The 15,561-nt window shown below is 48.2% G+C and overlaps 1 protein-coding gene across 1 annotated transcript in view; it reads right to left on the bottom strand.

Moving 5' to 3' along the window:
* FLNB (filamin B) overlaps nucleotides 1–15,561 on the bottom strand; it is a gene marked incomplete at its 5' end in the record, with an annotated part of 71,631 nt that extends 56,070 nt beyond the window's left edge. Inside the window, one exon of the mRNA XM_017732301.1 lies at nucleotides 15,507–15,561. Within this exon, the coding sequence (XP_017587790.1) occupies nucleotides 15,507–15,561 (55 nt within the window). The remainder of the gene's footprint in view (nucleotides 1–15,506) is intronic.

The following is a 15,561-nucleotide window of genomic DNA, read 5'->3' as shown; positions in this document are numbered from 1 at the left end:
TGAACCGCATACAGGAATGCTGCGCCCATTATCTGAGATCCTTTTGGGGCGGGGAAGAAAGGAAGGCGTCTGAATGTTCAGCCTTTTTAGAGCAGCAAGTTGCCATGAGTGCTGCTTTGTCCGCAGCCAGCGAGCCCCTCGCCAGCCTGGCGGGGCAGCGCACCAGCGCCACACTGACCCCAAAACCCCGGCTCGCCTCGAGAACTGGCGCGGCCGAGCACGCGGCAGACGGGGGACAGAAGGCATCACAAGGGGGTTCTCCCACTCCTGGAACCCCCGTGCCCCACCTGCAGCTCCCGCCCCGCACACAGCCAGCGGCACAGCAGGCTCCGGGCCTGCCGCGGCACGACGCTGGCCATGGCATCCCTGCCAAAACCACCCCACAATGGGCCCTGTGAGCACGGCCCCTGCACCAGCAAAGCACATTCCCCGCTGCTGAGCTCATCCCAACGCCCCTCGGTGCTGCTGCCGGCCCCAGGAGTGGCTGGGACACCGAGGCTCCCACGTGCCTATGCCAGGGACAGACAGTGCAGGCATCCTGCACCAGCACCGCACCAGCAGTTGACATTCAACCCCTTCGATAGTAGAGATCCACATTTCCACGGAGGAGTGAGTGGGAAGCTGGGTGGCAGAACAGGAAAAGGTCTGCAGTCCCTTCATGCTTCAGTGTGCAAAGGGAGCCCAAGCCTGCATGGGACAGTTCTGCTCCCCATGGGCTCAAGTCGACTCAGCAGCCCCCCATTCTCCACGACAACAGAGCTGGCAGCATGCTAAGCCCGACCCTATCAACCTCAGACAGCAGGTGAATTGGGAAAGCCCCCAGACAGCACCTGGCAGCATGGAATGGGGCTGTAGAGAAGGGCTTCAGGATAGCACCTACACAGACACTCACCCCCAGCTGTCCCAGGTTCAGAGGCAAGTGGAGGGAAGCTCCAGGAAGTCATGGGGACAGCACACCACAAGGCACCCAAGTGCTGATTAATCATCCAGGAATAACTTGAGAAGGAAAGTCCCTGAAGTGGGGAGTGAACATGCCAGAATCGGATTTGTATTAAATGAGGTAGGGAGGGGGAAGAAGGCATCCTCCTGCCTTTGCCACACTCTGCTGAGAAACACTTGGCTCAGCTTTTGAAGCCAAGTGACATAACACAAACTACACCTTCCTCCTCCAGGCACGAGACAGAAGTGAAAAAGAAATGATCCTACACCAGGTCTGTGCTCCCCCCAGGAGTCAGTACATTTACTGCCATGGCACAGAAGGCTTCACCTTCCCATCAGAGCAGACAGCTACACCTGAGTCAGCAACACCGCTAGCCAATTCACAGGAAGTGAGCTTCAGTTTAAGCAAGCCATTAAAATTTTAGTTCAATGTAGAACTGCCTACACCTTGCACAAAACACATCTCTAGGAGTCCGATCAACTCAAGGTCATTTCATTCACACGTGCAAATAAAAAAAGCACCTCATCACAGCACCCCTTGTGCACACACAACTAGAATGCCAAGCCCCAATCAGAAAGGCTGAACTGAAAAAAACAGCTGTAGTGCCAGAATACTGCAAGTGATACAACAAAGCTACAAATTGTCTCTGAAGCCTAAGAGTTCTGTAACCATCTCCGTAGGATTAAGGTAATCCTAAATCTTGCAGGTTACTCCAGGTCTCATCAAGGTCCAAAACCTGTCTAGTTCTTGCAAAGACCTCCCGGGACTGGCAGAAACATTAGGTGACAAGCCATTAGCGATGAGCTGTATCTCACATTACTGAAGGAACGCTACCAAGATTCAGTGCAGGGGACAACAGGAAGGCCCACCCTCAGGCACCTCAGGCATTGCAGATGAAAGAGTTGCAAGAGACAGGGGTACAAAAAAAAAGATGCCTCAGCAAGACCAAGAAGGAACGAATAATCCAGAGGTTTCCAGACACCAGAGTGACCTCTGTGCTACTAACATCATGTTTACTCACACTGGGGGTAGGTCAAGATAGTTAGATGAAACAGCATGTAAAATATTGCCGAGATAAATGAGCCTATTCAGATAGGGCTGTCTAACATCTTTTGAGCAGCAGACGCCAGGCACAAAAGCTGCAAGGGATGGACTTTGTGAAGCCAAAACCAACACATTAGAAATTATCAGAAGTGATTACTGTTTGGGGAAATCCTTGGCCACAACATACACCAAGATTCAATTTTTCCATTTGAAACCAGAGTTGCTACACTGACTGTGAATCACTGTGCACAGGGCTGTTCAAAGGAAATCCCCATTCATGCAGCCCTGCACAGCTCAACCCATCTCCACTTCATACTGCAGCACCAAAGTACGGAGGACTGGAGCACATTTTGTGGTCGGGGGTTAGTAACACATCAGAAAGTACACTGCCAGTTCCTTTAGTTTTGCAAAAGATTTGTGGTTTGTCTCAGTTTTGATCATCTCTGATTCTGAGCACCTAACAGCACTGCTCTGTGCAGGCTTGTTTTGAAGCATATAAGCCCAGGTACCATGTTAGAGATGCTCTGCAGCCCTCTGCAGCTTAGTGACAGAGCCATTCCAGAATGTATCAGCAGGTCAGCTATCTCTGTCCAACCATTTCCCTGAGAAGCAACAGGAAAGGTAATCAAACTCTAACATGCTCTGCTCAGTTTGGCTGGGATAGAGTGAATTTTCCTCACAGTAGCTGGAATGGGGTTGGGTTTTGGATTTGTGCTGAAAACCGTGTTGATAACACAAAGATGTTTTTGTTACTGCTGAGCAGTGCTTACACTGAGTCAAGGCATTTTCTGCCTCTCATCCCACCAGCGATTTGGCTGGAGATGCACAGGAAATTGGGAGGGGACAGCAGACCCCCAGTGACTCAAGAGATATCCTACACCGTATGGTGTCACACTCAGCACGAAACCAGAAGAAGGAAGGGGGGGAACATTTGCAGTGATGTCACCTGTCTTCCCCAGTAACCATTACATGTGATGGATAGCTGAACACCTTCCTGCCCATAGGAAGTGGTGAATAAATGCCTTATTTTGCTTTGCTTATTAAACTGTCTTCATCTCAACACATGAGTTTTCCTACTTTTACTCTTCCATTTCTCTTCCCCATCCCACTGCAGGGAAGTGAATGATTGGCTGTGTGGGGCTGAGTTGCTGGCTGAGCTTAAACTACGACAAGTGCAATTATACCCCCAGTGCATATAGGAACAGGCACTTTGAAGATACCCTCCAAATCTGAATTTCATAATTTCATTTTGACATTCAGACATAGTATTCACTCAACACAAACACACAGCACCAGAAGTAGCCCAACACCCACACACACCCCAACACCAGAACTGTCTCACCAGGCCACTGCCCTTCAGCACTGCTGTGATGATGTGAAACACCCAAAATGAGCCACCATCCTGTCTTCAAGCTCCAGCCATCACCACTACACTGCCATGCGAGTGTCCATCAGGAGGGGGTGACACACAGCCAGCCTGCTTTCTGCAGCTGCACACCAAGCGACGATGAGCAGGACACAGTCACTACAAACACATGCATGGCCTGGAAGGCACTGCTGCTTTTCCATGACCATTATGAAGGTGTCTTCAAGCTTCTGTGTGTAAGCCAGCTAGACTAAATTCCCCATGAGCTTTCACACACAGACATCTATCCTCCCCTTCCACTGGAAACCACGAATACCCCTCTCCAAGAAGGAATGGGGTCACTTTCTTCTTGGAACACCAATTCTTAAATAAAAAAATATTCAGTGTTGTGCAGCTGCATCTTGAAGGAAAAATGCTCTCCCCTCTTTCTGGGGAAAGAAAGAGGTTTGAACGCATTTTTGTATGCTTGTGCAACGCAGCCGTAAACACGCTTCCATCTGCACATTACACACAGCTCTCTCCTGCACCGTGTCGATTTGAGCCCTGTGTGTTTAACATCCCACACAGGACAGCGCTGTGTTTATACGGTTTCAGCTACAAGCCGCTAACATAAGGAATAGACGCTTGGCTTGAGGCCCAGGTAATTCATCCAACTGTGGCAGCCACTATCAGACAGACCTCTTTTGAGAGGAGCTTTCATGAGTGGGAACACGGTGGTGAATCTGCAGAGGCACAGTCTGCACGGGTGGTCTCCAAGCACCTTAAAGAGGACCATCTGGGATTAATGGTACAGCTTGAGCACACATTAGCCCCAGCTGTGCGATACCCGCTCATGCAGACCACATACCCCTGCCTCCCACTCAAATTCATTCCCTGCACAGCAAAGCTTTGCTTCAAATGTGTGAGTTCTGCATGGCCCTGAGTAGTCCAAGTCCCATCTCACCCTAGCTGCCATGGGCTGGCCAGCCCCAGAGCTACCCTCCTGCCCTGTGGGTCCTATGCCACACCAGGGCTCTGCTCAGGGGCCATCCTCCCGCTCTCCTAGAAAGCGGCAGAGGCAGCTCTGCTCATTTGACACCATTAGCCTAACCCAACTTTGTCAGGAGCTGCTCAGCCGTAACAGGTTCTGGCTGCTAACAGAGTTTCCAAACTAGCCAGTGCTCAAAGAGATACTACCTTTACTCTCCAGAGGCTGGACTTTTAAGTTCTCCAACTAAAGGCTTCACACAAGCCTTTCCAAACTTCATAAGCTTGCAGATCTCTTCCTAGTCTTCAGGGACAGCACTTCACCACACACATGCTGACCAAGAAGGGTGCAGGCAATTACCCAAATCATCCCCCAGCTGCAAGATCCCATTTTTAATCTGTAGTCTCACATTGTTCACATTTGCAAGCCTATTGTATTTCACATTTTTAACACAACACTAAAAATAGAGAGCACTGGCTCTAGGGGCAATTTTTCTAGAGCTGGAATAGTTGCAGCAACTTCACAAGCTATGCTGCTCTGTCTGATCTCCCATACCTCTTTCAGTTACCTATCAGGTTTGGTGCAGTGTTAGACAATGCCACTTGTTAGCAATTCCTCCATTTCACTGTGAAAAATGTTTACTGGCATACTATTACCTCCATCCAGACACAACAAGAGCCCCACAGGTGTTTATCTTACTTCCCAGAGGAAGTCTGGGCTGCTTCTTTCAGCTTCTACATTTGAGCTTGGATACTCTTGCTAACCAGGTACTGCTCCAGAAGTTTGAGTTACTTTTCTTACAGGTAAAGTAAGAAGTATTCTGCAGCTTGTTAAAGCCTATGTTTAAGTAATCAAGCTGGTTAATTAAAATATTGAGCTTCCTCTGCCTTAGGCAGTGCTTTCAACCAATAGCTGCAGCACTATGTGTGAAGCAGTTCATTTCTTCTCTTTGCAATTAAAACATTTCAAAGGGACATAGTTTTCTTCAGTTATTTATCTGTATCAGAAGAAATACTTCTTTACTCAAACACTGAACTCAGAGCTAAGCTACAAAAGCACAGCAAAATTTGAAGTAGCTTTGTTTAAGTAGGGTTTTATGCCACTAACTTCAGAGGGCTTCACTCTGAGTCAAGAGTCATTCAGCAGAGCTTTCCACCCAGGAAATCGCTGACATCTCCACCATTTACAGGGCCTGAACTAGCAGTTCCTCACTCAAGTCTGCTGCTCCTGGTGCTTTCACAGCAAAGCAAACCTCCTCCATGAGATAAGCCTTGCAGAGTAGCTCCAAACTGCTTTCTTCTAGAAAGCAGTACATTGGGATATACTCCAGTGAGAATCCCAGTGGCAATGCAGTTAATTCTCTGGGGCAAGGTCTTTGCAATAACCTTGTCCAGGGCATTGCGCATGCTCCTATCCCTGTAACGGCAGATGTCTGCAAGTCATTAGCATGCTCAGCAATGCTCACTGAGCAGCCACGGATCATCCAGTGTGACAGCACCAAGGGCAGTCCCGGTGTACTCCCACTGCTGTTACAGTGGCTATGAGCTGAATGCAATCAGGGTTTCTTCACTCATGTTTTTGGAGAGAAGCTGGACCACTAGAAGACTATCTCAGGCTCTTTTTGGATGCAAAAAACATAACTGACCACCTGGGAGCTGCACCTGCTTCCACATGGCTCTGGGGAGCACCAGGGCACATGGCAGCTTGGGGATCTGCAGGCACTCCTGGGTCACCTGACTTTGCAGCCTCCCACCAAGCAGACAACTCGCTTGGTCTTTGGCACCTTGACTGAGCTGGCAATCCCTGCTCCTGCTCAGCACTCAGGTTAGGCCAGAGAAGTCCTATTAGTACAGGAGCTGGTTTATCAACACGCAGCAACCTCTGCCAGCTGGGGTCTTCTCCAAAGCAGCTGTATTGGGCTATGGCAAGTTACCCTCCTCCCTCTGGCCACCCACATTTGATGTTGTTGTTCAGGTGTCCAGCCCACATGCTGCATCCTCTGTTAAGAGCATTGAGCTCATCAGTCAGCACTAAATAGCACAGGAATACATAATCACAAAGTACTGAGAGCATTAAGACAACACCACTATAGAGGGTCCTGCAGTCCCAGTTTAAAAGCCTCCATGTCTTTGTCCTGACTTCTGACAGCCAGCACTGGTGAGCTCAGGCTGTGGCACCAGAAGTCATTGCCCTTTCAAGTGTCACCACAAATTTTCCTGGCAGTCACCAGCCTAGTTTTTCTACTTCTTCAAAGCTGCATTTTTTAATACATGTCTAAAACAGTTACCAAAAGAAATAATCCCCAGAGACAACTAAAACTGTTTCTATTTGACTTTTAATTAGATCACTGATCTTGTTCTAGCGGTTACATGAGCTATCGGATATTTGCATGCAACCACACTGGTAATCAACAGCCGGAACAAAGCTGAAACAACACTATTAACATCCCAAGTCTTCCCACAAACAATATTTTAAGTCTGCTCAGACACCAAGTTGTCCCCCACAAGGAAATTTGATAACAAGCTATATCCGAGCAAGTGACAACTGCTCAGAGTCACTGCAACTAGAGTGACACCAGCAAACAGCAGCCCTTCACCAACATCCAGGCGCTGGAGGAGCCTTAAAGATGCCTAGACTTCAGATTATTTGGGAGACCAACAAGCAGAATTACTTCTAGTCTTGCAGCAAAACCCGACAGAAATTCACTGTCTAGCTGTGATGGTGAGGTAACCTGTGATATCTTGCACCATTCAAGATGACAGACACCAATTCTGTTTAGCAAGCCAGCATTTCCTGTTCCGTAGCAAGGATCAAAAGCAGAGAAAAATTCAAGATTTGCGTCTCACACCATGACAGATACAAGGTGTATTTATTATACTGCCAGTTCCCAGCATGGAAGATGCATCAAAAACAAATGCAGGACCTTGTACATACATCCCACGCCAGGCTCTTTGCTCCTGTAGTCTGAGACCAGGGAAACCTGCTCCTATCACTCACCTTATAACAAAGGGAAGATCTGCAAAAAGGTAAAGCTCACCTCCAAGATGTACTCATCAGTGTTTTAGCATTGAGACTTAAACTAGTTCCAAGACCTGGCTTGCCAGTATTTGCCTACGGAAAGTCCACTAAACTGCTGTACCTACTACTGCAAGGTTGTTGAGAGAAAAGGGAATGCAAAACAGTTAATTACACCAATTAAAGGAAACACAGATAGAGCAAGTTAGCATCTAGCCGAGGGGAACAGTATTTCCTTTTCTGTGTTTGAATAACCTTCAAATGCACATATCATGGGTGTTTGCTCAGCACAGCTCTGTACGCTGTGCCTTGTGCTGCGGGGCCCCAGAGCAGATGAGTACACAGCACAGCTCACCAGTTGCTCATTTTGGGCCCACCAGCCACGACAGTGCCCTTTAATATAGGCTCACAAATACAGAATACATTGTCTCCTTACAAGAGAGGCCACAGACAAATCAAAACCAGTAGGCAGCCACAAGCACACAGGGTAGCCCAAAACTGCCGTGGGCTGTGAGCTGCAGAGGAGAGCAGCCACCAGCTTCCTACTCCCAGGTCAGGCTGGGGCAGGCCCCAGGCCCAGACATGCTCACAGCACCAATGCAAAGGATAAGAGTTGGCATTTCAGAGCACCATGTAATAGCTCAGCCCAGAGCACATCACACAGGTTTCAGTACAAAAAGCTGAACCCCCAGATTTCAGCACAAAAAGTGTGTGGAAGCACACCAGCTGTGGGCTAGCAGTTGCCTCCAGTGCCTTCAGCTCCTGCTCTGCAGCAGAGCAGCCATGCAGAGGGCTGTGGCCAGTGTCACAAACACCTGCACCCCACCCAGACAAGCAGGAGGCAGCAAAAGCCACCCCAGCAGCATGGGGAGAGCAGAGGGCAGCTGACAGACTCTGCTCAGCACAGCACCCACACCATGCCAGAACCACGCACAGCAATACAACACTGGGACGTGCTGCTGTGACAGCCATTGCCCAATTTGCCCCTCTCAGCAGGCAGACTGTGTGCCAGCGTGGCAGTCTGTGCCCACCTCGCCCTTAAGAGGACCCATCATTTGGGAACTGTGCTGCCACGAAGCCTGGCCAGCTCATGCCAGAGTAATTCAATGCTCTGACAAATAAATGCGTCATGAATTACAGCATGGCCTGAAGCAAGGGAGAAGGAGCCACAGCCCATGATGTCATTGCAGCCCACAGTAATTTTTGTGCTGTTACTGGGTAACGCTGGCAGGAGAGTTCATGCAACCTGCTGCTGCTGTTAGAAGAAAACAGCTTGCCCCTTTGTAAGAAAGGCTCCAGCCTGGATGGTCAAAGCTCTGCCACTATCAACTCACCAGCCTGATCAGTAAAACTTGCTACATTTCAGTGACCCAGAGAAATTAATTCTGAAGTATCTGCTGAATTTATGCTTTAAAGTAAGAGACTGCTTCTGTATTTATTGATTCCTTCCCATTAGATGAGTTGTCTACTTCTACAGGTTGTAAGGAAAAGCAGAGGACCGTCACCTCAGAGGAAACATCCCACTAGTAACCAGACAGTGCAGCTGCTTGTGTGGCCACTCAGACACTTTAGAGGGACATGGCTGCTGTCTTTCAAGGGCAGTATCAGCAGGAGGCCCAAACAACTTCAACCCATCACACCAGGGGAGACAGGATTCAGCTGCTCCACCCTCTGCCCACTCCCAGGCAGCCCAGGGCAGTGTCTTCTGCCTTACCACAAAGGAGGATGTGCCAGGCAACCCTTGCTTCCCCAGGAACTTGGGCAAAGCTTCATTTGGCTGCTGTTTTGAAGAGGCCTAGCTTGTTTTCACTAACACAAAAAATCCAGTTTATTCTTGCAGTGGTTGTATCCCAGTTGCCATGTACAAGCACAGTAGAAACTAGACATTGCATACATCTATGTATACACTATGGATGCTAGACTTCAATTGCTGACAGCAGAATAGTGCTTACACAAGGAATTGCAATCCATTAGGTGAACCCAAAGCCCACCACAGCAGATCCAATCCTCACTGTGATGTACCAGATATTATGTAGGCATTTTCAAAATTCAAGGTTAGTTGTAGGAGGGACAGAGCCAAGGGAGGCTCACAGACAGGTTAGAGACCACATCAGAGCCCAGAGAACCATCTGGTTGAGATACAGCATACACTTACTAGAGGGCTTTTGAGTACAGAACTGGGATTTATCTCCTAATGATGACCTAGAAGAAAGTCCTCCCTACTAGATTACAGAGCACTAGCTCTTCCTCAGGAGGAACACAAACAGGCAGGAGTGCAACTACACAAACTTTTGCCTTGTGGGGAAAGAAAATCTGTGCCAAGTCCCCAGAAGCAGTACCTAGGGGGAAAAACTCACTAGAGTTTCATTGCACAAATCCAAATAAACAGGCAGAGCTTGCTTAGCCCATTGCACAGAACCTCAGATCTCAGTTGACTCAACTCTGAACCCGAGGTCAAGTTCCCAGGAAGAGCAGGGGTAGCTCTAGCAACCCCACCCGGTGGGTGGTTGCAAGAGGGTGGGTGAGTATCCACTTTTACCACACACACAGACAGACAACTACAGCAATCAAGAAAAGATACAGAAGCAGCTAGCACAAGTTTCACAGGCACAATATTTTCATGAAACTGCTACTCTTATTCCTCCAAACACAATGTAAAGATACTGTTCCACCACCACCACTCCTTGACCATTAGCAGGAATTCAGCCCACAACAAGCTAAGCAGTGCCATATAGTGAAGGCTGTAGCAGACTGCTCAGATCTACTTGCAAGGGTAGGTAGTGCCTTCCCTTAGTCTTTTCTACATTTATTTTGGGTTGGATTCTTCCTGCAACAGTTAACATTCAGCTACACAGCATTTCCTTCCTCTGGAAGAGACACACTTGGTATATCTGATTCCGTTTTTTCTTGCCACATCCAAGTTGATTGCAGCTACCCACCATGTGCACCCATCACTACTGTGGTGCACTCTTCTCCCCATGGGTGGGTACTCTAGGACATGACTCACAGTACTTTCAGAGGACACACAAAAAGCAAGAAAACCCCTACAGTTTGTCTACAGAAAGCCTGGCTACCTCACCAACAGCCAGAGTCAGGGTCAATGCTTTGTAAGCAAGAGCCACTGTCACAGGCTCTTCAGGCACACTGGTACCACACCAGACAGAGCCAAACACCAGGGCACTGAGCTCTGTGTCTTTTTCACTGTGATGACTTACAAGTTAAGTGCCATGTTCATGAGCTCACTATCATGCCAGACAGTAAAGGAAGACAGGGCCACCTGATGCTGGTGGCAGGACCTGGCAAATGTCACAGTACAGCAGAGGTTTGTTCACTTCAGCATCACCTGCAACACACTTCAACTCTGTGTGCTTGCTAAACATGCATTAGCAGCCTAAACTTAGCAGACCCTTGTTCAGGACCCGAACTAGCTGCTCATCGAAGTCTGTTTCTGAGAGAAAGAGAGAAAACAGAATTCCTCTGCAGGCCTGGGGGATTCAGAGACCATTGTTTTACTTCCCATTGCTTGGAGCAGACACAGAACAATGCTGGCAACATAGCAGCATGACCACACACAAGGCTAACCACATTCTTAGATTACAGTTGTAGGCTAGAAAAGAGTTATCCTAATCCGTTTAAACATCCCCATGTAAGTCAATACAGGACATGGCATTAGAATATGGAGCAGTTAAGATTTCAGTCCATCTTGAATAGCTGGCATAGCCTCCAGTGCCTTAAATGAAAAAGCTGTTTAGCACATTAGTCTAACTGGCCCCAAGTAATTTTACCAAAGTTTGATCACTTTACAAGTTTCCGCTCATATGTAAAAGAATGCAAGAACAGTCTGTGTAAGCTACCTTAAAGTTTCCTGTAACTTGGAACTCATAGTTCAGGCAAAGGCACTTTTTCATTAGACCAGCAGTCCAACTACTGAAACAGAAGGTCCTGAGGAGACCAAGCACCCTCCAAAGCTGAAGCCACCTCCAGCAGAGAGGTCCACTGCCAGTCTATCAAAAATTATTTTCAAGGGGAAGGATTAAGTGTCATATTTCCAAGAAGCAGAAATCTGCTTCCAAGACACACTGGATATTTTCCAGAAAACAGCCTCCAGGGAAGTCACACATAAGTGGCAGACAAAATGCAAGTGTATTTTGACTACCTCCTTATGATGTGTTAATAGAACATTGAGTGAGACAGAAGAACCCTTAAATGTACACAGGCTGAAAACACATTTTCTTTTTTCAGTTTTCAAGCACCTAGCTCTAAGCGTTACAGGACAACACATTTACTGTTTTACAAGAGACTAGTTTTCCCTCTAGAAATGTACGGTTTACTTTGTCAGTCTTAAGTGTATCAACAGCCTAGGGAAGAAAGCTGGGTTTCAACTACTTTCCTAAAATAAGATTTCTTTAAGGTCCTCAGACTCATAAGTCAAGATACTTTCACCTTTAGCACCCTACAGGCCACAGTGTGTGCATCAAGTACTTGGTTATTAACCAAAACCGCACCCAATACACAGGTTAGGATTGGTCAGTACTCCTGCAGCTGGGATATGCCAAGACCACCAAACTCTCCATGAGGCAAGTACCAACAGACCATGATTATAACACCATCCTCTCCTCACCCATCTCCTTCCTGGGATAGCTTAACTCCCTGCAAGCACTGCAGCAGGGCACAGGACCACCACAAAGACAAACCTGTAAACAAATCACACAACTGTAGCCAAGGCCAGCACCGGATCCTACTGCCACAGCAGCAGATGTGCCACTGCCCATCCATTTACTTGCACGGCCACTTGACATCCTGCTGCTGTGAGGCAAGCCAGGTCAGCTCACTTACCTGGTGAAAGTGCAACCTGGCAGAGAAACCACATTTTTCAGCTTGCTCAATCTGATTGTAGCAGCCTAAGACTGAAGTTTTACCCAACAAGGCAGCTTGGCACCCATCCTGCCTCTACCAGTGACACGAGGCTGCTGGGTGAGCAGTGGCCGTGAGAACATTGCCAAACAGGCATGGAGCAGCATCAGAGTATGCAACTAGGACCTGCTGGCTGCAAGCTTGGGTGCAACTTGGCAGGTCTCACTCCAAAACCATTTGCCAGGTCTCACCCCAAAACCATTCAGCCACCCAACTCCTCTGTTTCTAAACTACATCAGTTGACTCCTATAGCAAATTACCAGAGTTTCTAGGGACAAGCTCGGTGCCAAATTAGCTTCAATTCCCCTCCCTTCTCTGCTAAGCAATCTGTAGAGTTGATCAGCCCCTTCAGCCAAGAGCAAAGCCCTTGTGCTCTACATTCCTGGCATCCTACTCCCAGTGCCTGTCATGCAGCATGCCACTCAGCACCCAGGAATTTGCAATTATCTCAGTCTAGCAGACAAGGAAAAAAGCTAGACTTAACACTTGTTAACACTTGAGCAGCACAGCAGCCACCTCATGTTGAGCAGAAGGCTCTGTGAAGTCACCTACTCTCACAGCAGCTTTTTCAGCACATTCACTCCCATCTTTGCTGGATGGCACAAAGCACCTATGTGCTTCATGGCCTTCTTTACAGTAGATCATACATGCAGTCAATTTTGCATTGCAGTGAAGACACTTCACGCCTAGAAGAAAAGCTTCCTGAAACTAGCAAAAGACTTTGAGCAGAGACTAAACAAGGGGTAACCACAGCAGGAGAGATTGGGCTGCTGATGTGCATCCAGAAAGCTTTGTGGTCAAACACTGTGTATAGGCAGACTTATTTTATATGGACAAACATTGAATGCCAAAAGCTTGCTACTGAAAAGGTTTTAAAATGTGGTTGTAGTACAGCAGCAGTAGCTGAGCCATAATACATGGCTTCCAAAATGTTCCTGGAAGTTAAATAATAACTGGAACAGGCACTGCATCCACTTAGCAGAGGTCTGATGGCATTATTAATGCCAGAAATCCAGCAGGCGCAGCTGTCAGGTTTTCCCAGTTGATTTGGCTCCGAGTTGGCCCTAAACACCCCAGGCCCTAAAGGCCAACCTGATCATAAAAGTTCTCTACCTAAAGCCTTGACTAGTTTCTTTTTTTCACTTTAGCTCCACGGCGTGCAATGGACCTGGTTTTGTTCAGCAGCACAAAAAAGAGTAAACAGTAGAAACAAAAGGAAAGTCTCAAGTTCTTCAGAACCTGCAGGGAAAAACACACCGGGGCAGGTAGTGATTCCAGCAGATGCTGCACCTGCAGGAGAGGTGCTGAGAGCTTCAGCCCTTCAACCCAGCAGAGCACTGCAAGGCTCATTCAGAAAGTCTTTCTTGGAAAGGGCATTCAGAATGTTTTTTCAGGACAGGCTCAGTTTATCCAGGACTGTACAGTAAGGCTCCTGTGCTACTCCCTTGGCTCCAGCTCAGGTGGCAGAGCACTGATGGAGCTGTACACCCCTTCATGCAGAGGCTGGGATATGCAAAAGCATTAGCAATCACAGTCATTCCATTCTCTCAAAGCTTCAAGTTTTCCCAGGTTTTGGGGTTTTAAAATTTTATTTGTTTTTTTAATAGCCAACACAATGCAAGTAAGCTGTAAAAACAAATATACATGTCTTAAATGATTACAGCCACCCTGCAGCTCAGCCTAACCATGTAAAGGAGCTGTGCTGCTGCAGCAGCATTTCTAGAAAGGAAGTCACTGAAAGCCAGACCTGACTGGAATAGCCTTGATCTCCCAAACCCGTCACCCTCGGGAAGTTCCACAGACAAATAGGAAGGCAGCTGGAGCAACAACATTTTTCTAGGGAAAACAATACAATAGGAGGGGATTGCTGGTCTGGTGTTGGAGCTAGTTCCAGCAGCTGCCACAGAAAGGTGAGCTCTGATATTAGCAAAAGCTCAGCCCAGGAATCAGCAGCTGCAATTTGAACCCCACTGAGTGCAAAGGGAATCCATCTCTAAGTAAATAATTAGCACCAGCTTCATTCCCAGCTGCAAATATATGAGCTGTTTTGCCCAGGGAGGACAATCAGCCACTCGGGACCAACAGTTCTCACTTCTTGTCCAAAGCTGCTTTTACACATTAGTAGAGAGGGACAAGAGGGTACCTAGCTACAGGTTTCCAAAGAGGGCCAGGTCTCCCCCAAACCGGAGAAGTTTCTATTTTCTTGCTATTGTAGCTAAAGCCTTTGAAAAAAACCAGCTTTCACCTTGGCCAAGTGTTTTAGACAACTGAGGAGAGCTGCACTCACCCAAATTCAGCTGTGCAATTCATCGAGGCCAGAGTAATCAGGAAGCAGTAGTTAGAGTTATCTGGCAAAGAACTAGAAAAGGCATTCACATTCCTTCCCAGAGATCTCAGGCATTCAGATTACTGCTTTACAGACTAAGCTGTGGCCACACCTGAGCTATCCCCCAAACGGTCACCAAATGCATTCCTAAGGGATCATCCGCAATCCGACGTTCATACCAGCAGCTTTCTCTCCAAACCACCAGTTATCAACTGCACGCTCCAGTATGACACGGGCAGGCATATCTCATACCAGCCTGGGTGGCAGTAGCTCAAAGCACCCCTTGCCTGGGCTTAGCAGGGTTCCTTGAACGTTTCCTGCCGTAACCTACCGCAGCAGAAAGATTGTGGAGAAAGCGCAATCCTGTTCAAAAGCTGCAACTATGCTTAGGCAAGCATCAGTGCTAATCTGAACGCTGGCATCATCTACTGGACTGTGGTGAGCAAAGTCTCCCCACTCTCCTATACTACCTACAGCTGCAGCTATTTCCGCACAGCCGCTCGAGTCTGGCTCCAGCACCCTGCCAGAGCCCAGGTACGCCCGGCTAGGGCGGCATCGTCCCAGCCGCATACTCCTGCCAGGCTGCTGGAGGGGTCAGTGCCTGGGGGAACTGGCTGCACGGGGAGAGAACACGCTCTGGCACTAGGTTTCTTCAGGAAAGACCTGAAAGCAAAGCCTCACTTATGAAGTAGTGACCAAGAGGGACGCTGAGAAGTACAGGAGCTCACTGCCAGCCCCGACAGCCGGGCTGTGAGGCAGCCCCACAGCACACACAGCTCTTTAAAGATAGAAGCAGCAGAAGCCACGCAGCTTCCGAGCCCGCAGCCCCCATTGCCCTGAGCCCCGTCACGGTTCCACCAGGCAAAGGTCCAGCGCAGGAAAAAACACAATAAAATGAAAAAACAACAAAACCACCCGCCGGAGACGCACTCACCGATGGAGACCAGCTTGATGCTCTCCCGCTCCAGGAACTCGAGGGCCACCGAGGC

Source organism: Corvus brachyrhynchos, unplaced genomic scaffold (genome assembly GCF_000691975.1).
Source record: "Corvus brachyrhynchos isolate BGI_N302 unplaced genomic scaffold, ASM69197v1 scaffold4, whole genome shotgun sequence".
NCBI lineage: Eukaryota > Metazoa > Chordata > Aves > Passeriformes > Corvidae > Corvus > Corvus brachyrhynchos.
This window is presented reverse-complemented; position numbering and strand designations above follow the sequence as displayed.